At 38.3% G+C, this 24,314-nt stretch overlaps 1 protein-coding gene across 1 annotated transcript in view; it reads right to left on the minus strand.

Annotated features, from left to right (window-relative positions):
* prom1a (prominin 1a) overlaps window positions 1–24,314 on the minus strand; it is a gene marked incomplete at its 5' end in the record, with an annotated part of 86,689 nt that overhangs the window by 21,935 nt on the left and 40,440 nt on the right. The window contains 3 exons of the mRNA XM_080035883.1: window positions 229–292; window positions 1,483–1,603; window positions 14,622–14,827. Coding sequence (XP_079892009.1) covers window positions 229–292; window positions 1,483–1,603; window positions 14,622–14,827 — 391 coding nt within the window. The remainder of the gene's footprint in view (window positions 1–228; window positions 293–1,482; window positions 1,604–14,621; window positions 14,828–24,314) is intronic.

Consider the following 24,314-nt stretch of genomic DNA (forward strand, 5'->3'; position numbering starts at 1 on the left):
CAGTAATATTATACTCTAGGGGGACAGTTAGATGAACAATCAAAGGATCCTCTATAACAGTCACTGATGTAGATATCTAGACCTAGTTATGTCACAAATCTTATGTGCAAACAAGTCAAGAGAGTAGACAGTAAATTCAGATATTAAGTATGATATATGACCGAGAACAAGAGCTGAAGTGATTTTTTTTCCGTCCACTGAATTCAGGCACCGAGGAAGTCTACTTACTATCTAGGTCATAGATGACTTTGTTCTTGGCTGTGGCGTATTGGGATATTAGGTAATCAATTTGCTGCAAAAAAGAAACACAACAGAGGAAAACAGAGTTTTAAACATATGAGCAGATGAAAATGCGCTTTATTCTCATAGACCTCAACGAACGCTCTGAAGCATAGTGAAATTTCAGCTTAAAGGTCACATATTATGCTAAATGCACTTTTTAAATGTGTTCTAACATATCCATGGGTCCACGGTGTGCCTAGAGACTGCCAAAATATTTTAAAAAATAACAATCTCTCCTGTTCTCACTCTCCCCCTTTCTGAAACCCCCACCCCTCCCCCCAATATACTCCAGTCAGAATTTTCCCCTTTTCTGACCTCACAAACTGGAAAGCCAGAAGCTTCCACTGTGCAGCCCACACCCCTATTTCTTATTGGTCCACGGCCCTGACAGACAGAGGGCGAGGCGTATCTGGCTTCGCTTCCGGATAGAGGGCGGGGCAGCTCAAAGATTGTATATTTACGAGGGGAGCTGCAGCTCTTTTAAAAAAATAGGCCATTGTGAGATTAGCTGAACATCAGCATAGTACAATAAATTATCTGAAAGTTTTTTTCAGCAAACAATTAAAGAAAAACGTATTAGGGACCACTAAGACCATATAATATGGTGTATAATAGTACCGAAAAGTGTATAATATGGGAGCTTTAATGTTATATTTCATAATAAATTAGAGAAATTGAAAAAATATAAACAATCAATGTTGGACAAAATAAGCTTTGTGTTGGATGTTAGTTTACAAAACAAGGCAATTTATCACATTAAGTGAGAGTTGAAAGCTGAGCTGCAGTTAATTTAGGGAATGAAATCTAGAATTGTTTATGAAGCAAATCTGTAGCTGTCTTGTGTGAAAAACTTTGAAAGGATTAATATAAACGAGGCATGACCGCAAACAGTTGGGAAAAAAGCACAAAAACCACAAGATATCAAGAATATTTCTTAGAGTGAATTTGACATTTGGGCCCTTCTTCATGCTTTTTGCCATATTATTTCAGTTGTTAACATTTCCTTAACTAGTAGCGGTCCGTTTACATAATCAGTGTACTGACTGATGGTACCGTTTATGGAATTATACAGTATTTGTAGGATTGTTGCACAAAATAATGGTCATAATCCGAATTTCTCAGTTTCTCCTTTCATAACATGGTTGTTGCGGCACTAGAAGGCTCCATCTGCACCTTCTGTATAATTACTTTCTGTCTTACCATTGGCGTGTCATTAGCGAAAGTGTGAAGGTCCCTCATGTTGCTGTTGACCAATCTCCGAATATTCTTCACCTGAGAGCTTAGGTTCTGGTTGGCAGCATATGCACACAGTACTCCCATCCTAAACAAGTGACAAAAACAAACTCTTTGACTTTTCTTTCTTCCTAAGTGCTCCCACATCAGTCAACACAGAAGCCTATCGATGTGTTTTACAGAATTAGGTGATATCATGTCATCCACAGTAGGGGTCAGTGTACACCACCACATTTACTTGACGTTTTCATTCAATACTTCCTACTACGTAGTGCACCTACCTGTATAATTCCACAGCCACTATTACACAGAACAATTATTTTAATTAGGTATTTTCAATTTAAAAACATAAATTGTTATCGTCTATCCCTTTCAAAATGTATTGATAAAAATCAACGATTGGAGTTTACATTTACCCAAATTCAAGTATGATTTTATGAATACAGCACAATGAAAGCCAAGGGTTGTATCACTAGTCCAGATACCTCATAGAAATGTGTCTTTCAAGAATAATACATACACTGAAAATAATCACATGTACTCATAAGAAGCACTGACTGGAAGCACAACATGAAGATGTCGAAGATTAGCAATTAGCTAGACGTTCACTATATTTTCAGCATTTTTAAGATAATAAGAGTTGCATTTCAGGAGATTTTATTTCCCAAGCATTTTAAAATCAACTAATACCAGGAAATGCAGGTGTATTGATATAAAACGCAAGTGCCGCATTTGTTTTATCTGAGGTCGCTGCTGGGTTGTAAACACATTCGAATAAATGCGAAAACACAGAATTACATAAAGCAGACCATTAAAGTGAGTCTCTTGAACACTTCAAACAGACCTGAGTAGCTCGGTACAAGGCTTAATTAGTTAGAGAAACATCAAGGGAAAGACAGTCCATAATAATAAGCTGTTTCAATGACTCACTCTCATCCCTACTGAGTTTTCAGCTCAGCACCTCACAGCTAGCACTGTGCATCTAAGTGTGTGTATGTATGTTTTTATTTCTGCATGGATGTTCATTCATTCATATTCATCTGTTGATTATCTACAGAGTATATAGTTGTACAATAGATCGTAAAGTATCAAATATTCGACCGTACATTTGTTTAGCAAATTGAATATCAGTTATAGAAATGCTTTAGTGGAATAAGCAGCTTTATGAATGATGCAAGATGACTTACATGGGTAGGTTTAGAGCAATGGAGATGAGTCAAGGTGTAATGACTCATTGTTTAATAAGGTCTCTGTACGTATATCTGTGGTTTGCACAACAGCTTGTGAGCATGTATGTTACAACAGTGCATGCAAAGTGAGATTGTGCCCCATTCATCGTTGTACTGTGAATGCACAAAGGAGGTGGTGTGTGTGTCTGTGTGAATGTACTTCATCTTTACAGTCCTCCTGATCAGCAGTCACTGCTGCAGAAATTGTCCTTTGTGGATATAATCATGTTAATTTAATCTAATCTAACCTGCATTATGCTGCAGACATTTTGTCACGTTATTAAATGTGCAGCAGTGTAAATATCATTTCCATTATTTATGAAACTTGCTGATCTCTGTGTGTGCTGTCCAAAAGCCTGATGAAATTAAATGTTCAGTTACATAGAGACAATTAATCTATTCTGATATTTATGAAGTTAAAACCATGAAACCTTTGGTATTTGTATTGTATATTAGCAGAGTCAAAACCAGATATAAGAGCATCTTTTAATAGACAAAAAATATTACTTTTAAAACAGTCTGCACTGAAAGATGTTAATTCGCATTTGGCACATATTAAAAATGTTTGTAATGTGCAGTTAACAGGATTAAAATGCATAACTACTGGTCTACACTCAAATAACAAATAGGATCATGTGCAGCTCTTGGGAAAGAAACACTGTTCATCTCTGTAGCATCGAGCATAGCTGTGTATTGGCAAGAATCTGGCGATACGATATGTATCCCGATACATGGGCGGTGATACGATATATTGCGATCTACGAGCAGGAAAGATTTAGATTTTTTCAAAAACACTCATAGTGTCTACACACAGTGTTATATGCATAATAAAAAACTGATTATTTCTATGCAATAAGACCGAGAACAGTTTGACCTGTGTTATAGTTTCAACTTTATTTATTTGTAAATGATCCTAGTACTACTTCTTTTGCAGTTTAACAGAGGAATTAACATCTGTCTCAATCAGTGAGAAACTCAAACCTGTATGTATACGTACAGGAAGGCTAAAATAAACATAAGAAATTTAATTTTTAAACAGTGTTATAAATATAATACATGGTCCAATATAACACTATTTTTGTGCAATCTGAACAAAGGCATAACCTGTCTCAGTATCATTAAAAAAAAGAACATAACGATATATGAAAAAATATATATATACTGTATATATATATTTGCAAATGATGTATCGATACAGCATCGGGAAGATAGCAGTCGCGATATTTACATGTATCGATATTTTCCATCCAACATTCCTAATCGAGCATGCCACTTTTGGAGGCATTGTGATGAAGTTTGCCATAAACAGTGTGTAGGCCGACGCTGTCGTCATATAACTGAAGACTTAATGAGAAACTAGGCCAAACAACTAGGCTGGGACACAGTGAAGTGGAGCCATCCAGAACCAGGAGAAGATTCAAAATGGCTACTTCCACAACAAAAGCCTATTGTCAAACAAGTCTCTGCCCTCCCTCTGTCTCTCTGACTTTCTCACATGCACACAAGTACACAAATCCATACATACTGTATGCTGTTCACAAATTTTGTCACACACATTTGTGTCTTTTTTTTGCCAAATCCCACACTTTCATCTCTACTCTTTCTCTAGCACTCTCTCATTAGTCTTTATTCTCCGACTAGTCTGTTTTCATCTACATATCTTACACTTCTCCTTCTGTTTCTCAGTCTCTTGCTCAGACATTTGTTTCCCTCTCTCATTATTCTATTTATTCTGGGCTCATGATTTAATAAAAAATGTTCAACAGTTCCTTTTCTTTTTTTCTCTTCCTCTGTCTCCTCTTTTGGCTTCCGTTCCCTCACTCTTTTCTCACTCTCTTACCACCTCCCTCTCTTTTCCTTTGTCTCATACTCACTCTCTCTCTCTCTCTCTGCCGGTATTCACCAAGGTCACTGGAATCTGCAGCCAAACAAAGACTCTTTGAGAAATACGGCAAGCACTTTCCAACAAGCTGTGTAGTACATGCCACGTCCACCTTACTTCAGCACTAAGTTAGTTATGTTTAGTTGTAATTTAGACTAGTGAAGTGATGGAATTAAATCAGGAGATACAACAGAAAGAACAGAAACAAATATATTTTTGTTTCAATACAACATGATCAAACAAACAACAAACTTGTGAAGACAAGCAAGGCACAGCAGAGCTGAATAACAATGAGAAATACATGAGCTCTGATTCAACCAATGCAATCCTCCAGTGGGGTCACCTTAATTTCACTTAACTTTAAATTGAATAGACTTCTCTTCGACATGTATAGCTCATGATTTTGAAATACCCCAGTCCATTCAGCTAAATAGTTTTTAATAACTAATGCCATAAAACCCACTTAAACAAAAAAATATAGTATGCATACTGCAAAAATAAGATTTAAATAACACGGATGTGAAGTGCGCAGCATATTTCTCTAAATGAATGACTTTAGAGCTATGGGGACTGCATAATACTAAAAACTCATACAGAATAAAAAGGTGTGTTAACAAATGCTTTGGATCATCCTTGTTTCCACAATGTTATAGTAGATAGTCATTTTCAGGCAGCAGTTCTTTGAAATGGCTATTGGCCTTCTAGAAAGGCCATTTATCAATTCAATTGTTGACATTGTTATCGCTTTTCTGTCTAAATCGCTTTTCTCTCTAAAAATATGTAAGTTTCTCTTGTTGACCACAGGGGACAATTCAAATGCAGCAGGGGGAAGATTTACCTCTAGCACCTTTGTAAAAGGCCTTTAATTCTCGTTTGAGCAGAAGCCAAATGACACATGCAACTCTCTCTCAGTGGAAGCCCCACAACAGTAGATGAAGAAGAGCATCAAACTAGTGCAGTGCCCCAGAATCTAGGCCACTACTGGGGGCTGGGTAGTGAGTGTTACATGGTCTGATGGCCCCATAGCTTTTAGAAACTCCCAACAATGGCCTGCATTCAGTGTCATTGTAGTTGCGAGGCTGGGACAGTTCAGCCTTTCTGCCCCTCCCTGCTGCCACAGTGCTGGAGCTGTAGCTGGACCTTTCGTATCTAATTTCTTGATATGAAAATGATTGTTAGAGTCATTCTAAAACAAATCATATTTCTTAACAATTTGAAAACTATTTTCTGCTTTAAATAGTTAGAAACATTGCTTCAATGTTAAGACTTGCTGTGTTGTGTGCAGACAATGTAATTAAACAAGGTGGTGTGTACGAGTGAACAGTATGCAATATTAAGCAAAGTATTAACAAAAGCCTTATTCAAAACATTAAATTCCCATCTTTGAAAATGCAAAGTGTGATACTTTGTGGCTTTTTGCCTCACTCTCTGGCTCAAGAAAAGGGGACATAAACCGTTCTTGTAACTGTGCATGCATTTTTTATGTCGAAATGGGCAGGCTCAGTTACGGGGATGGTTTCTGTCGCCTTTTCTTGAGCCAAAAAGCTAAAAATTAAAAAGGGTTTAACTATTCCTTTAATAAAAACATAGACTATAACATAGCAGCATGTATTGTTTGTATTGTGGACTGTTCATTGGTAAATGCAATTAAGATTAAACTTGCAGGCAGAGGTCTCAGTGTAACAACACAGCTGAATAGACATTGATAGACATTATATCAGTTGCACTGATTTTGATCAAACATGATCCCGGTCATAAGTCACAAAAATAATGATCACTGTTTTCTATTCCTATAAATAGTAGTTTTCAGTGCATCTCATCTTATAAATGATATAACGTAGCAATCAGAGCAGAGGAAAGCCTTACGAGTATGGAGGCCATCATTCCGCTACAATCTTTCAAACTTTAACAAATTAACTGTACACATCTTCCCTGTTGTTGTTATTTACGCAAACCACTGAATTCCACAGTAACACTCCCACTGTAATTCGTCAAGGAGAGAGGCTTTTTCCATTAGGCTATCAACAAAAGAAGGTGATAGTGTAACACATTTGTTCTGCTCAGTACACCATCCTTGGATACATTATGGACACTTTGTGTCATTGAATGATTGTTGAAGAAATTCACAAAGGGGGTAATTTACTCCGTAAACATACAACTCTCTTGAATCATGAACCTCTTGCACTCTATTAAGCACTTTGAGTTGTTCCAGACAGTTATAATTTGGATTTAGCTCATAGTCTCCTATAGAATAACTCTGGAGAAAAGTAAGAGCTTGTTTTAATCCCAGTGATTGGTTTGAGTGATTCTTCCCATTAGGCATGCTGAGCATGGATCAAATGCTGCCCGGTGGTCAGGTGTATACAACTAAAATTCTATATTCACACAAAGACAGAAATATGCATATGCATTATTTTTGTTGGACGCATGGTTGTGTTTTATTTTTTTGTTCTGACATTATGCATTAATGTAGCTTTTTGCTGAAGATGTGTCATGTACCATCTTCTCCCTGAAATCTTAATCATCAACAATAAGTGAAACTGGCAATTTAAACAACCTAAACTAACCTTATATTTCATGTATACTTCATTACTTCAGCTGTAGCTATCTCAAGGAAATAATGTGTATGTATGCAGTGTGGTTTGAGTATGTTGGAATCTAACAATATCTGACATTCAATGTAAAACTAACAAACAAAGTTATTTCCATGAAACCTTTTTTTGATTTCAGTTTTGTAAATGACACTGCTGTGTGAGATTATTGTGTACATTTTTGTTATTACAGTTTGGCCCTAAAAATGGTCCAAACATTTTGTTGGTGGCTTTATATTTATATGTAGGCCAAAAAGTTAGAACACAGTGACATAAATAAATGAAAGACCACTCAATCTGCATTGAAAATTATGCTATTTCTGGATTTTGTTTTTCTCTCCTGTGCAACAATGTGCCATATCATCACTATTGTAACACAAATACACAAATGTCTCCAATAAATTAAAAAGAAAGCCTGACCAAGCTGTTAACATCAATTAGTTTCACTATGTAGAATTCCTGTAAAGCTTATTAGTAAAACATAACATTGGATTTTGGCAATAAACCAGAAATAAGAGAGAATAAGAGTGATTAGTAAGAGTGAGGTCTCTCCAGGATGTGTGATAAATTGTGGGATGTGCAGCACATTCTGAAAACAACCTCTCTGGTTCATTAGCTTGGCAGTGGTTTGTTCAAAGCTGCCATTATGTGGTGTCCATGTGTTGGCCAAATATAGCCAAAAGTAAGGAAACTTAAAATCTATGAAGCCATCTAAAGAAACTCCAATATATAAACAACATTTTATGAGGACATGTCCACAAAGCTGTGATGCTTTGGAATGAGATGCATCGTGTTTAAGGTCGTGCTTTGCCTGTGCTTGCTTTAGCTTGTGTAATTCCTCCGTAATAGTCTGTGAAACAGTGTGAAAAAAGTGTTTATGGCTAACATACTTTATTGGTCTGGGTAATAATGTAAATGTACTTTATACATTCTCTTTTCTGTTCTTCAAGGACTTCTAGGCTGCTCAATTTAATGAAATAGTCCACACGTGTTTACGTAATTGGCCTTTCATTTATTTATTTTTGATATATATTTGATTCTTATGACTTTCTCTTGTTGGATCCTGTCACTTTTGCTGATGACTTTCCCTGCTGACACTTGAGTACATTGTTGCACTTAGCTGGATGTAACTGCTCCAGAACCTGGCCCTGGCACTTGAAATTAAATTCCCCTAATGACGACCTCTCAGTAGCTTGAAATGTAGGCAGCAAGAGACATCTTCAGAGTCATTGTGGCTTCTTTAATGACAGAGTGAACTTAATGCTCATCACACTATTAATGAATCCCCTAAAAATAGACCTGCATGTGATGACTCCCCAGGGAGACTGTTAACTAAGCGATGTGTGTGTAACAGGAGGCAGAGGATGCTTGAGAGTGTATTTACTTGTGTGTGTCTCTGAGTGACTAAGTGTGCCCCTGTTTTAGTGTGCATGTCTAAGAGAGTGATACATTGTGTTCATATATTTGTGTCAGCAGTAAGGCGACTGTGAGGTGTTTCATCGCAATATCATGTTGGCTGCAAAAAAACAAAAAAAAAAACAGCGACAGTTTTAAAGTATTTAAGTATTAAAGGGGTATATAGGGTTATTTGGGGCTATATTGTACAAATTCCTTCTGTGGTGCAAAACAAATGCAAACACAAGGCTGGCAGTAATTTCATCATCCTTTCCAGTTTCTAACTAACCTTACATTTTTCCCAGGCATCATCTACATCCTGAGTTGTATACAAAACATCATAATGAATAGTATGTGCAAGAGTGGTTGCATATAAAAATTACATGTCTAGGTGAATTGTATACAAATGTGGCTTCTGACCTGGAAATGTCCATTTAGTTTTCTTTGCTCTCCAAAATGTAGTGTCTACTCATTCAATGGGTCACTTTTTTGAAATAATTTAGCATAATTCATTGCTAATATCTCTTGACAGATAAACAAGAGCGGAACTTATGTGAACCTGCTTCTCCAAAAGCCCAAACTTAAACTCAAACGCACTGATTAAAAAAAAGCCGTTACAACTTAAAGAGGACCTATTATACTACTTTTCTGGTCTTAATTTCTTGTTTTACACTGCTATAGAGCAACCTGACACGAATCACATCACAAAAAACTATGTAGATTTTCGGGAAGCTCTTTCTCTTATTTTGGCGATCCAGCATGCCTGTGCTTCGGCCATCTCCGCTCCCTCCACCTGTGCTTCGGCCATCTCCGCTCCCTCCCCGCCCCCTCCTGCAAACCCCACTCCGTTGTGATTGGTTACCTTCCTTCCGGAACACTTTTAGTGGCGGGAAGCGCGAGCATGGACCTATAAGGGCGCGAGGCAGACGCGAGCAAGGAAGTGACAGCATTACTATACATGGAAACATCCGCGTGGTGACGACACCAAGTTACATGCGACGTCACGAAGTTACAAAGCGTCAAGCCGCTTTGAACACGTGACTTCTCGACTGGCTAGAATAGTGTCTAGTGCTCTGCACAGACACCCCAGACGGTCAGCAGGGAATACGTCGAAATGCATGTAAGTTATTATTTGATAATTTAGTATGGTTAAGCATGACTATAAATCATCATAAAAACGTTTATAGGTCATAAAAGTCAAAAAGCATCATAGGTCCTCTTTAAGTCAGAAGGTAACTTTCTATGATGAGGGCAAGATTTACACTCTGGTTTTGCTCTTGAGGTTAAAGATTGATATGACGCAATACCACCCACCTCTGAATAGGTGTAACAATAATACTGGGAAGATAACAAAAAATATATTGGGAAAGTCACAGCCAGCTGAATCAAAAAATCATACTGTACTTGGAACGACATAACAGACACTCAGCTGACTGGATTTTGAAATGTGAATGTTGCATCACACTGAAAACGGCTTGGAAACATAGACACATTGGCAGAATTTGTTAGCCTGATCAAAGTCACTATAGCTTAAAATAGTTAAAAAAAATATTTATTTTTTATTTGGCAAACACTGACTGTTGACTGCGACAGTGATGTCTTTACATACGACACCTTTGGAGACATCTCAAATAGCAAATATAATTTAAGGGCAAATTACTCATATTTAAACTGACTGACTCAGATTTAAAGTGCAGTGGGCTCAATGTTGCCTACATTAACATTAATTACACCCTATGTAGCATGAATGACTAAGCCTGTTATTTTAGGACCTTTTGTTTTAATAGTGTTGGACATAAAATAGACTGCTGGAATGCATGCTTGGTAACTGCATGCAGAAGGGGTTTTTTCCACTTGGCTGCAACACTAGGAAGAATATTCTAAATGTTATTTTTGTGTTATAAATCCATGCGTTATGTGGAATTAAAGTTGATTAGGAGAGAGACTGAAATAACTCACACTGTTCTATTAATAAGTGGCCTTTCAATAGCTGGCAGACATAATGCAACATGCCATTTTACAATGCAGGACATGCATTTATGCACAACCCAAGACAATATATTTTAATAACATACAAACACACATTGGCAGGTGTTCAGGCACATTTGACCACTTAGAAGTGTTGGGAAGCTGATTTGCATACAAAACTGCCACATCACTGGTGATCCCACTCACATGAGAGCAAATATTGAGATTTAATTTGATGTCTGCCAATGCTTTGTGCACAGTTCCTTTGGAAGGGCTATTTTACTTTGGTTTCTCTCACTAACCTTTTCACAAAAACTGTTTGTGATACATCTGTTCCTGCATTACACATTATATGGGAAGTATCATCACACTAATCCATTAAGCCATACATGGACCAGTAAAGAACAAATTCATGCTGTGTTGGCAGGCATTGTTCAAAACTATGTAAATGTATTTTAAACCAGTGGTTTTATTAAAGTAGTGGGGATCCCAAAGATAACAAAAAAAGAAGATATTTAAAAAAAAAGGATAGTAAATGTTTGTCAATATACACAATATATGTAGTAACAGCACAAAACAAACAAGACCTTGAGTTTGAATATTTCACTATTTCACATATATTCACATATTTGCACATATGCAAACACAGAAACAGGCTGAAACAGAAGATATACTGACAGACGGTGTGGAATAAGAGGATCTTGTCAACTTTTAAGCTCAAGGGGAAACAAAAAAAGCAAACTGTTGCTCATGAGCAAGCATGTATCCAATTGCTTTCCCATGGATGTTGATGCAATGTTCATTGATATGCACACACATAACATTTAGTTAGATGGGTTATTTAGGTTCAGCTCATCTACGGTTCAGTGATGCTGCCTTCATCGGACATGACATATGATAAAGCCACTGACTTCATTATAACTGCATCATTTCCAAATGCATTATAACAATTATAATTCAGCTCACCCCAGACTTGTGTGTAAATGGCTTTAGATAGCTAATTCCTGGAGTGGGATCTAATCTGTGATGCTATCATACACCACATGTATTTCCACTGCTGCTAACATGTGTATAGAAACACTTATCACTCTCACATTCTGGCATGTGTCAAGATTCATAGCTCATTCATAGAGATAAATCATTGTATTGCAATTAAATGGCGCACAGTCATTTGAGTATTGACAATTAATGTGGCCTGTTAATCCATTTATGCTTATTTAGATAGCAAGATCTATTCACCTTATTTAACGTGGTAAAATAGATTATAAAGCAGTTACAGTATTTCTACTTCCGGTAAGAAACATTCAAAGACAAACAGTGGTACAGAATGATATCTTTACTGAACTTCACACTCTGTAGCTTGATGGATTCGATCACACAGTGAAAAAAAAAACCTTTGTGTTACTAGGGCAGCATATTTGTAGTTATAGCATTTGAGCAGGCATGCCCAGCGAACATTATTCACTCATATTTACAATAGGCTTTTTGGTTGCTGCTCTGAGATTTGACCCTGCCACCAAAAGGGATCACATTTTTCTTCTCATCTTACTCTGGACCCTTAATTGCTTCCCCATTTCCTTGTAGTACCTTGATTTAATTCATTTTCCTTTGTTTAACCCATTGATGACGGCTGCTGCGCGATGCCACATTGGCTCTCCTGCCTGATGCTGCGTCGCGCAGCATTATTACTTTATCTAATTTTCATGGCATTCCCAGCATAGAATGCACTGTCATTGGTTCAAATACACATGAGGTGGGTTTTGTTGATTTTTTGAAGACCACATGACCACCCAAAAGTTGTGTGGTTTGCCGAAAATCATGTCAATCAAAAAAATAAAAAATAAAACAAAATAATAAAAAAAATACGCCAGCTATGTCGGCAACAGAACAGTTAGTGGCGTTTTGTGCGCAGAATCAAGGTCTACTATAGACTACTGACGAAAATCACACAACACATTGCATCTATTTATTAACAATATTTAATAATTTTCTAATTCATCTAATTTTGAAGATTTTTAGAAATATTTGTTGGTTTGTAAGCGCTAAGGGAGCATGTTTAAATAAAACCTGTGAACCTTAACTTTTAAATGTATTTTATTTCATGTTTCCATGTGCTACACAGGCTTAGATATTAAGGTTTTGGTAGACTTGACAATTCGTACTATTTTTTTCAGAAAACCCTCAGGCATTAAGGACATGCATCCTAGGTTGCCATAGTCATCAATGGGTTAATTCAATATTGCTCCCATGGGATTATTTCAAGTAAAATATAATAACTGTATATAACAATTTCACTGATTCTATGCTGACTCCTTTGTTAGTGTAAGTGCAATTTGAAATGTGTCAATGCCTCTGCAATTGCCTCTGACTCCAATATGTGAATGTAGCATCATGACCCTGCTGAACAAATTTTAATTTTCTCAACTCTTGCCTGTCTTCCGCTCCATCCCAATCCCAGTAACACAGTGTACTTGTTCTCCAGTACTACAGGATTCCCAAAAATCTGCCTCAATGACAACAGTGGTTTGCTGCGTTGGTTGCTGGTTGTGAACTCTGTGAGCATTGTTTAACATGAATGCTTCGCTGTTTCTGGGATATGTCAATGTATTTTCTGCCAACATGATGTCAGTAAGACAATGTATGCCTTCTTATTTAGACAAAGAACAAGTTAAATGTATAGTCAGGCAAGATTTACATACAGGTTTGACTTTTCTGGCATATTAGATTTGTCATTTTAGATTTAGTATATTCACTCTCCCATGTCATCCTCTGCCTTTTTATTGTCCTCATCCTAACCTTGGTGTGTGGTACCCTCCTTAATCTGATTTTAACACTTAACATAAATAGTGTCACCCCTGCCACTCCTCTGTGCTTGGCTGTCAGCTTTCTAGTGGCAGTAAAAAAGCAGTGTGGGCCTGGGCTTGGTTTTCATCCCTCTCCTGCCCGTTATTGCTTCATTAGACCCTCTGCAGTGACTCTGCCTGGTAGCTGGGGAGATCTAATAAGAGCTCTGAGGATGCTCTCAGACTCTCGCATCTGGGCTCCTTGGATATTGCGGTGGAATTTCCAATAACGGGGCTACGTTCCAACGAAGACAGAAAACTAAAGAACATCACACCAAGTACACTCCTGGATCCCTTCAGTCTAGCACCAGAGGCAAACGCAGCTCTCCCAAGCCTTTTGTACTGTGGCTATGTCCCCTATGGCTACTGTTACCACTGAGACTATAAAACAGAGTGGTGGAGAATAGATTGAGTTTCCAGTTGTCCATTCTCTGAGACATACTGTCAGTTTCAGTGAGATGCGGAACCGCCAGATAATGTAATAGGCTTAGACAAACAAGGCACACATTAATTGCCATAAAAGTGTAACAACAAGAAATCAATAATTTTGTTTTCTCGTTGTTACGCTTAATGAATTAAATGATATATCTAATAATTATAGAGTGTTGTTTCCTATTTAAGACTGCCAACATCCTTGTGCCTAGTATGGGCCTGTTGAAGCTGTGTGCCAAAACGCATCTCTCAAAATTGAATGATTGATATCCTGCAGCTGCAGTTGGTTTTATGATTATACAGAGAAAGCCAAGGAGAGTAGTAAGGTGTAGATTAAATTGTAGTACCTTCAATCCTACTCTAAAGTGAAGATGCCAAGCATTTTAAACACATCACACATCCTCATATATAAATAATAGTGCCAAAAGTATACAGTTTACTGTGGATTTGTTTTGGTTTGAGTATTTATGATGTACTTTAACATAATAAAGAATTTCCACTGAGGTAAATCCTGCACAGATTAAAATGAGCAGTACTCAGAATGAACACAAGTAAGAAATGTGCTGCAATATAGTATCAACAGTAGGAATTTACAATAAACAGCAAACAGCATGGACGGGTAAGGCTGTTGTGTGTGCGCATGCATTTGTAGGTGTTCAAATGCTGCATGCTAGTTTGCACCAGAATATACAAGTCTGCTTGTAAACAGATGTGCACATAGGCTTCACTATTTGTGTCATGAGTGTATGCATGTGTCATTACTCACGTGATGACTAGTGAGGTGGAGAAGAGCAGCGTTCCCAGCAGGCCACGCCGACAGTCTGCGTTCTTCCTCTGGCGTTGGTGCATCTCGCCACCGCAGTTGTCACAGCAGCGGCACATGCAGAAGAAAAGGCCAGCTATTGGCATCAGAACCGCAAACAGCAGGCCCACTGCGGCACATATTAGGAAGCCTATCTCGTAGTAGATGGCCTGGGGTCAGCGGGGGAGGAATGAAACGAAAAATGAGATGAACAACAAGGGAGAAACATATTTAAGAAACATAATGGAGAATGGCGGTTAACATCGGAATGAGATGAACAGAGAAATGAAGGATCAGAGGTGAAAAGAGATGAAAAGAGATGAAACCACATGGGGGTTGGATGAATTGGGCAATGACGGAGAGAAGAAAGGAAAGATTAATAGTGCCATACAGTAATAGAGAGGACACACACAAAGGGGCATAGGATAAAATGAACAACAAATCTAAAAATATCTTTGATCCCAACACTGGAAATCATCTCTCTACTCTGTCCCAAAGGGATTTGTGGATAAACAATAAACACATTGCGCAACACTACCAATGGTGGTTATTCCTTTATTTCTAAGTCCTAAATACCACAGGCCGAATCAATAATCGTCTCTTAAGCTCCATTATTGCACAACATGAATGCAGAGACGGTCTTTCTTATCTGTGGGGTGACAATACTTTCCTCACATTGGATAGTGCAAATTGTTTGAGACCAAAGCAATTTTTAATGTTTTTTTTTTGTTCTACACATTTCCAAGAAATTGACACAATTTCCAATATACACTGAGAGGAAAGCAACACGTGAAAGATAGCGGGAAAATTCCCAGTTGACTCAAGTTTGGTATCCCTGTGGTGCAGTCGCTCAATTGAAAAACCTATTTCAAGTGGAATGGACTAAAAGGGAGTTAGGACACTGCAGTATAACTTTGACAAATACTTGAACTTGAAACAATGTAACAAATCAGCCCCTATAATGAAATAATTTAAGTTTCAATGCAGCTCATTATTTTAAATAACTATTGCAGAAAGTGTCAGTTTCGCAAATTGAAGGTGCATCAACCTATTCTAATCTATTATCATTTGAACAATTATTTAAAAAAAAACAGTTGTAGTTTTCTGTGACTTATTTCAAGATAGGATTGTAGTGACATATTTTATTAGGTACACCCAGATTCATGTTATGCAGTGTCCTCAAACCTAATTTCATGGACTTACTTTATGGAGGTTAGAATAATTTGTCCATCCCATTTAGTTATATTAATAAGACTAGACCAAATATTAGAAATACATTTGAGTATAACACATTATAATTCATCAAAACAATCAGCCTCTAAAAGTACTATAAAGTTCAATCCCATCCCTAAAACAGTTTAATCTAAAACATAATAACCTTCATGAAGGACTATCAATTGTGCGACTGTTGTATTAGACTGCATTAGTTTTAGCTATAGGTGTAAAAAAAAAACGACAGTGGAGTCTATATTAGCTTTGAGACTGTAAGGGTTAATGTTTTCATTGTGTAACCATGATCCAAAATAAGCTGATACATGACGTGTCGTTTCGAACTATGTACTCTGGGATCGCGATGACTAGAAGTGACCAGGATTCCGGCAGTCAGAACACACTGCCATGCCCCAGCTGGAATAAACAAACAAGTTCCCAGAGACATTAGTCAATCATTAGTTGAAACGCACACACGAATGCATGCTCTGTATGTACCAGTTGAGTGAATAAAAAGCCAGTATGGAGAGTGGAATAAGCAGAGTCGGTTCAGAGATGACAACGTGACAACCGCTCTCCTTGTCCTAGGCAAGTAAAAGGATCATTTGGTCTCCGTCTATCATTGTGTCTGTGTCTCATTTGTCTGGTTGAAATAACACCTGGGTTTCTTGTCTTACACGCAAGTTTGATAAACCCAACAGAGACTTTTAAAAAAACAATCTAAATCTGACCGGAAAAACTAGAAAATTGAATGGTTGGCAAATTTAATTCAAGTGTTCACCTGTAAAACAATATTACACAAGTTCCCATGCATTTGTAAAATACAGATAAGTGCACAGTGAAGGGTTAGATTGTTAACATAAAAGCAGTTGTTTCGGTTAAACAGTTAAAAAGAGTGTAGGGAGGCAAGTCCTTGTATTTAAAAATTCAGGAGGACTCAACATGATTTTGTACAAATTGTCCCTGATATATATACAGTATTGAGAGAGTTTAATTGCTGCTGTTCGGATGTTCTCAATATAGCTTTCACATCATCTTGTCATGTACTACAGTGCACTGACTAAATCTGCCCCTATCTTAACCACATTCAGCACACTCTTTTCAAATTGGCAGAATTGAATAGGGGAAAGGTAATTCCCACACCGTATGTAACTTGTCACAATGATGTTTAAATAGTTTCTCAGTGTGAAAAGATCAAAGCCAGGCTGCTATCACTGCTCCTGAATGGACAAACTGCTCTCCCGGCTGATTCACACTAATCTTAATCGCCCTCATAAGTCGTGGACCCTGCCTTCTCCAGGGACCTGCAGCATTTGCTTTTTAACATACAGGGTAAAAAGGAAATGGCCTCTGAACTAGTCAAATATGAGTAGTCTCCTCTGGTTCACTCGGAAATCTCTTTGCAAACTTGGTGAGCATAATCCGACCCTTGAAAGCCCCTGGCTTTGTCAGTATCATAGTTTACAAGATGTGGAACAGAGAGGCTGTCTGTTTCATTTTTTCTGACCTTCACAAATAAAATCATAGATATTTCATGGCTCCGTGAAAGCAGATACAAAGAGAGAGAGATGAGAGAGAGTTTTGAAGATGTATAGGCAAAGAAAGAAAGAAAAAGAGATGGCATCTAAAACTAAATATCGCAACCCAGTAGTTGCGGACATTGTGCAAATATAAAAGCTTGTCATTCTGCTTCTGGGCTGTGCTTGTTATTGGTTGAATCTTTACAAAAAAAGGTCATATGTTTTATTCCCCCCCCCCCCCACCACTCAAGTGCCTGCAGCTCTGACTATTTTTAGCCCATAGCTTTGTCTTGGCAATTGCCCAAAAGAAAAGGGTGACCTTCCAATAAGGACATGTTGGATGATGTGGTGGCAGCATGTATGGGTGTTTGAGACTGGCAATTCTGTAAATTTAATCAAATTGAATAGAAGCAGGAGCCATATAACCTGCTCAAATGTCCTTCAGCATGAAGGTTACCCTTCTTAGAATTGACTGTAGGGTTGCAAAGGGGTGGAAAGTTTCCGGTAAATTTCCGGAGACTTTCCGGAAACTTTCCACGGCAACTTTCGCTCGGGAATTTTGGGAATATTCAAAATTGGGAATTCGAGGAATTAACTAAATGGCGGTCATTTAAATGTTTTTTTTTCATATCCAAACATAAATCTAAACATTTAAACACTATGTTTTGTCATAGGCAGACATCCATGCAAACTAATATAATAAAAAAAACATTACATTTGAACAGATCTATTTGTAAGTAGAACTTTATCAAGTTTTGATTATTTTATGAACAATCAATAATTTCACTGAACAACAAAACGATGAATGTTGAGTAAAATATAACTCAAATGTCTGACCCAACCCATTCAATAATTTAAGTAAATTGCCCCCCATGTGATGGAGGAATGCACAGTGCATATAAAGGGGCGTGGCCTCAGTACCCCTGCAGTAGGATGTGTGCGATGTGCAACTTGCCAAGTGTACTTGCATGAAATCTGGTTGTTTTAGTCAAGATTATTGCAGCATGTCCGTCCTGGGAGAGGGATCCCTTACTCTGTCGACTCTCCCTGAGATTTCTTCAATTTTTTTTTATTCCCGGTAAAGGGTTTTTACTGGGAGTTTTTTCTCAGCCGAGCTAAGGGTGTAAGGGCAAGGTGTCATATTGTATCATATTGTATCATATATCATATTGTATGAAATGTAAAGCCCACTGAGACAAATGTATTTGTGATTTTGGGCTATACAAATAAAACTGATTTGATTTGATTATGCTAAAATGTATTTTCCCCACACTGTTTAAGTCTCTGTAAACATGGTCTAGTAAAACGCAATATATGATATCAAGATGGGTGTCTCAATAAGCTATGACCTATTATAGTTTTCGACTTTGATGACCTATAAGCTAGGGTGAGAGGAAGAGTGTCCCAAAACTCTACATGGTTTTTTGTGATGTGATTCGTGTCAGGTTGCTCTATAGCAGTTTTTAACAAGAAATTAAGACCAGAAAAGTAGTATAATAGGAGATATTTAAAAAAAATCTGATTTGAAGTTAAATTCATAAATATTATATAACAGAGTTGAAAAAACTGCTTTTTACAGTCTTGAACGTTTGCCAGGACGGAAATAACATAGTTAGAAGGATTTAGTGCATTTGGTTTGCTTAAAATTTAGGAGTAAATTCCTGTTTATTCCCGTAAATTCCCCAAATTCCTGTTAATTCCCATAAATTCCTGTTAATTCCCATGGAAAGTTTCCAACTTTGAAAATTCCCGAAATTTTGCAACCCTAGTTATATTATACAACAGCGTATTGATGCCAGCAGGGATATAAAATAAAAAAAAAGATAATTGATTCGGGATTATCTTGTGATAACGTTGGCCTATTAAAGGTCTGTCACGTTATATAAAGATCAAGAGTTTACACATCTGAGTCAGGTGATAGAAACTTGGCGAGTTATAGTGTTGTCAAAAATTTACATTTGGAGACGGGAAAAACATCTGTGTTGGGTGTCAACTGGGCTTACACTGCACAACTTTTCACGCCATTCGACAGTCGCAGACAATCTTCCTATGTCAGACTAAAATCACGGGAGTCGTGCTGGAGTTCTGGCGCGCGCACGTAATCTCAGTCGTTTGGTGTATGGTGGTCTTCTGACCCGATTTCAGACAGTCTTCTTCCCATCTTGACGTTCCGACATTATCAAACAGGTTTGATATTAGGCTCGTTCGACCCATGGACATATAAAGAACGTTCCATCTCCCGGCCTTTTATCACCGTAATTTACCCTTTTGAAGTAAGTTTGTAGCGTATTTGCCGCCAAAGCTACTATAGCATCATTGCTAATCCAGCATCAGCTAAACTGCCCACGAGTGAGGAGCCTGCACTTTCACAAGCAACATGGAGCCTTCTGATAAAGGAACAAAACGGAAGGAGAAAGAAACAACGCGCCCGACTGATGGTATGGTTTTTGGTGTACCTATTAACTCTCCCAAGTCACATGCTAGCTATGCAGCTACAACCTCGACTGCAGCTAACCCCGACCACGGCTATGCTCTCGCCCATGTCCGTAGCCGCGAACACAGCCCAGATGCTATACCGTTACCAGATTCTGACCCCAATACACCAGTCAAGCCAAAAGGAAAAAAACAGAAAGCAGAAATGTCTCTGCATGAGTTACAGAACAACATTGTTGGGATAATCTCAACAAAAATTAATGAGCGGGCAAATGACCTGGAAAGCATGATTAACCATAACGCAGTGAGCATTGACGCCCTGAAGAAGTCTAATGACTTTGCATTTGCGGAGGTTGATTCTTTGAAGACCGACATGAAGGTGGTTAAATCTACTACTGGAAAAAATGACCAGAAACTGTCAGAGTTAGAACTCAAACTCAATGACGCTGAAAGGTACCAACGGAGGTGGAACCTCAGGCTCCATGGCGTCCCAGAGGAGAAACAGGAGGACATCAAGGCCAAAGTCATCAACATCTGCTGCTCTATTGTTCCAATTTCTATAGCACTTTATATCAATCAAATTACAGTGAGGAGTCCACCCTCCAATTCTTAGATTCTCTCACTGAAACAAAAACAATTGATAACGACCAATCAGACTTCTGTGACAAACCTATAACACTAGGGGAAGTTAAACTTGCTATTGGACATCTCAAACTCAATAAGTCCCCTGGAACAGACGGTATCACCTCTGAATTGTACAAAGCATTCTCTGACCAAGTTGCTCCCTTCCTCCTCGAGCTCTATTTAGAATGTATAGATAATGAAACCCTCCCACCCACGTTAACTCATAACTCTTATCCCAAAACCTAGGAAAGATAAACTCCTTATTGATAACTGGCGTCCAATCTGCCTTCTTAAAGGTCACATATTATGCTAAATGCACTTTTTAAATGTGTTCTAACATATCCATGGGTCCACGGTGTGCCTAGAGACTGCCAAAATATTTAAAAAAATAACAATCTCTCCTGTTCTCACTCTCCCCCTTTCTGAAACCCCCACCCCTCCCCCCCAATATACTCCAGTCAGAATTTTCCCCTTTTCTGACCTCACAAACTGGAAAGCCAGAAGCTTCCACTGTGCAGCCCACACCCCTATTTCTTATTGATCCACGGCCCTGACAGACAGAGGGCGAGGCGAATCTGGCTTCGCTTCTGGACAGGGGGCGGGGGCAGCTCAAAGATTGTATATTTACGAGGGGAGCTGCTGCTCTTTTGAAAAAATAGGCCATTGTGAGATTAGCTGAACATCAGCATAGTACAATAAATTATCAAACAATTAAAGAAAAACGTATTAGGGACCACTAAGACCATATAATATGGTGTATAATAGAACCGAAAAGTGTATAATATGGGACCTTTAATAATGATTGTAAAGTGTGTGCACAGATATTTGCAAAAAGGATTAAAACAGTTTTGGATCATATTATCGATGAGTGCCAGTCAGGTTTTATGAGACACAGACACATTTCCAATAATGTCAGACTAGTTCTTGACTTAATTGACTATTCAGATTTATGTTTAGATTAAAGTTTTATTCTTTTCTTAGATTTTCAGAAGGCTTTCGATACAATTGAGCATAACTTTATCTTCCATGCCTTAGAGAAATTTGGATTTGGTTCATACTTTAACAATGCAATCAAAACTATGTACAAGTGTAATGTAAAGCTTAGTCCACTCAATAGCTGATGAGGTCATCATCAGTCAGCTGGCTGATGATACAACACTCTTTTTAAGGGATGCCTCTCAGATACCTATAACCATTGATTTAATTAAAACTTTCTCCATTGCCTCCGGGCTAAATTTAAACCTTAAAAAATGTGAATTGCTTGCTCTTAAGAATTGCGATGTACCATCTATATGTAATATTCCTGTAAAGGACTCTATAACCTATCTAGGAGTTGTTATTACCAAATATAGCGATTCCAGATGTGGTTTGAACTTCAACCCTATAATTGACAAAACTAAAAAAAGGTTAAATCAATGGTTACAGCGAGACTTGTCAGTCAGAGGTAGAATCCTTCTAACCAAGGCTGAGGGCATCTCTCGGCTCACTTATGCAGCTCTATCCTTGGATGTAAACAAAAAGACTTCTAAACAAATTGACAAAATGTTATTTAATTTTATTTGGAGGAATAAAAGCCACTATATTAAAAATGCTGTGATAATGAACCCGTATGATAAGGGTGGCCTTAACTTCCTTGATTTTTCAACCTTAAATTACACTTTCAAAATTAACTGGCTAAAACAATTTATAAAGAATCAATATTCAATTTGGAATTTCATTCCTAACTTTATCTTCTCCAAATTAGGGGGCCTGCATTTTGTTTTATTTTGTAATTATAATATTGAGAAAATCCCTACAAAATTGTCCAACTTTCACAAGCAGATGCTTCTCTCATGGTCTATGATTTATAAACATAATTTCTCTCCTCAAAGATGTTATATATGGAATAACAGAGACATATTGTACAAGAACAAATCTTTATTTTTTGAGAACTGGTTTGCATATGGTTTACACCTGGTCAGCCAGGTGTAAACCATATGTAATGTTTTTTTAATGTCATATCAGGAATTTTTGATGGAGTATGTTATTCCAATTCCTCCAAGGGAATTCGCTATTGTCATGGATGCAATCCCTACAGGAGTTTTGATGCTACTAAGAAGTACAGCAGGGGTTAAGCCAACCTTACTACCTCTTGACCCTACTGAGTCTGCAGTTGGTAAGGCAAGGCAAGGCAAGTTTATTTTTAGAGCACATTTCGGACACAAGGCCATTCAAGGTGCTTTACACAAGCAATAACAAAATACATCAAGTAAGAACAAAATACATCAAGCATATAGCACACATTAAAAAAAAAAGAATTTAAGCAAGAACAGATAAGGGCCGCGTTTCCCAGAATCGTTAAGAGCCTCTTTGGGCAAAGTACTACTTTGGAGCGCTCTTAAGAACGCTGTGAAAGAAGAATGCGTTTCCCAGATTCGTTCTTAGCGAAAGTAGTACTTTCACTAAGATGGAACTGAAAGACGGAGCTGACCCACTCTTTCAACCTTTCTTAGCGACCAAATCGTCAGTGATCATGCTGCGTCAGGGAAATTTATGTCCTCCACTTTTCGAAATAATAAAACAATGTTCAATGCGGACCTGGCGCAATAAACATAAACTAATAGTAGAGAAAAAAATGTTTTAATGAATTACACGTTTACGTTTTCCACACACGTGAGTTTATAGTACTACACATAAAAAAACATCCACAACCCTGTGGCATTTGACAGATATCAAGGAAACAGATTTAATTGAACTCAGCTGAACCTCATCCAGAGCGGCTCCACCTGCTATAAAGGCGTTGCCAAAGTCCGCGCGTGTGAGAAACCATGGCTGCATTACAACAGCCTCGCCGTGCGCGAAGCCAGACGGTTTACATAAATGCATACGTGCGTCGGCACTTCTCCCCACTGGACGTGCTATCAGACCGGGCCGTCCAGGCAAAGTACCGACTGCCCCGGCCGTGCGGAGATCCAACGGCTGATCACTCTGGTGTCTCCACACACATGCAATTTTTCCTTCAGCCCCCCGGAGATGCAGCTTCTGACTGCGCTGCGTTTTTAAGAACATATCAACCTCTTCTGAGGTCCAACAACCCCCAGCCCCTACCCCTTTACCACCAGTCACCAAGCACTGATCACTAAACCATAAACCCACAACCACCACATCACCCATATACTCTCAGGCCTGAAGGCTGAAATAAATAAACAGAACCAGCAGATGTAGGCTACATGTAACGTCCTGCACACTATGATTATTGCTGCAGTGTCCGAGTGCTTTACCTGAAAGTCTGGCACTGGAATGCTGTTGAAAGGGCACACTATACGCACACGTCATTAACCTACGCTTAGATAAATTACAAATTGCCTGGGACTTTTTGTTGCTATAGGTTTGACACTCTCATTTCAATGCAAAATGATACACACAATACATGGTTGAAAAGGAAACCAAAGTAGTTTATTGAAACCATATGGGGGAGGGGTTACTCCGCGCTGTCTTTACTGGGCGTCTGCATCACCTGCAACGAAGGGAGATTGATTAGTGAAACCTTCGCACTCTTCCTTTTTGTTTGGTTCTGGAAATCCTGCCACTTCTTCCTCACAGCACGCCAGTCACGCAGGCCACATGGGATGGAGGGGGACATATTTTCGGCTATGGCCTGCCTAACACGGTTCTTCACCGTGATGTTCTTTTTGCCCCTTGTTCCCCCGAATAAAACTGCCCGGTGCTGCCAGACCTCGTCCACTAACGCCCATCTCCTCCGCGGTAAACGACGGTGCCCGCTTGTTTCTTTTTCTGCCGCTTTCTTCCACTCTCACATGTGTGTGCCTATCCACGGGGTATATATGCGCTAATGGGCTTGATTACTACTTGGATGATACACTTGTTGCCA

The sequence above is a fragment of the Ammodytes marinus genome (genome assembly GCF_949987685.1).
Source record: "Ammodytes marinus genome assembly, chromosome: 10".
In the NCBI taxonomy this organism is placed as follows: Eukaryota; Metazoa; Chordata; class Actinopteri; order Uranoscopiformes; family Ammodytidae; genus Ammodytes; species Ammodytes marinus.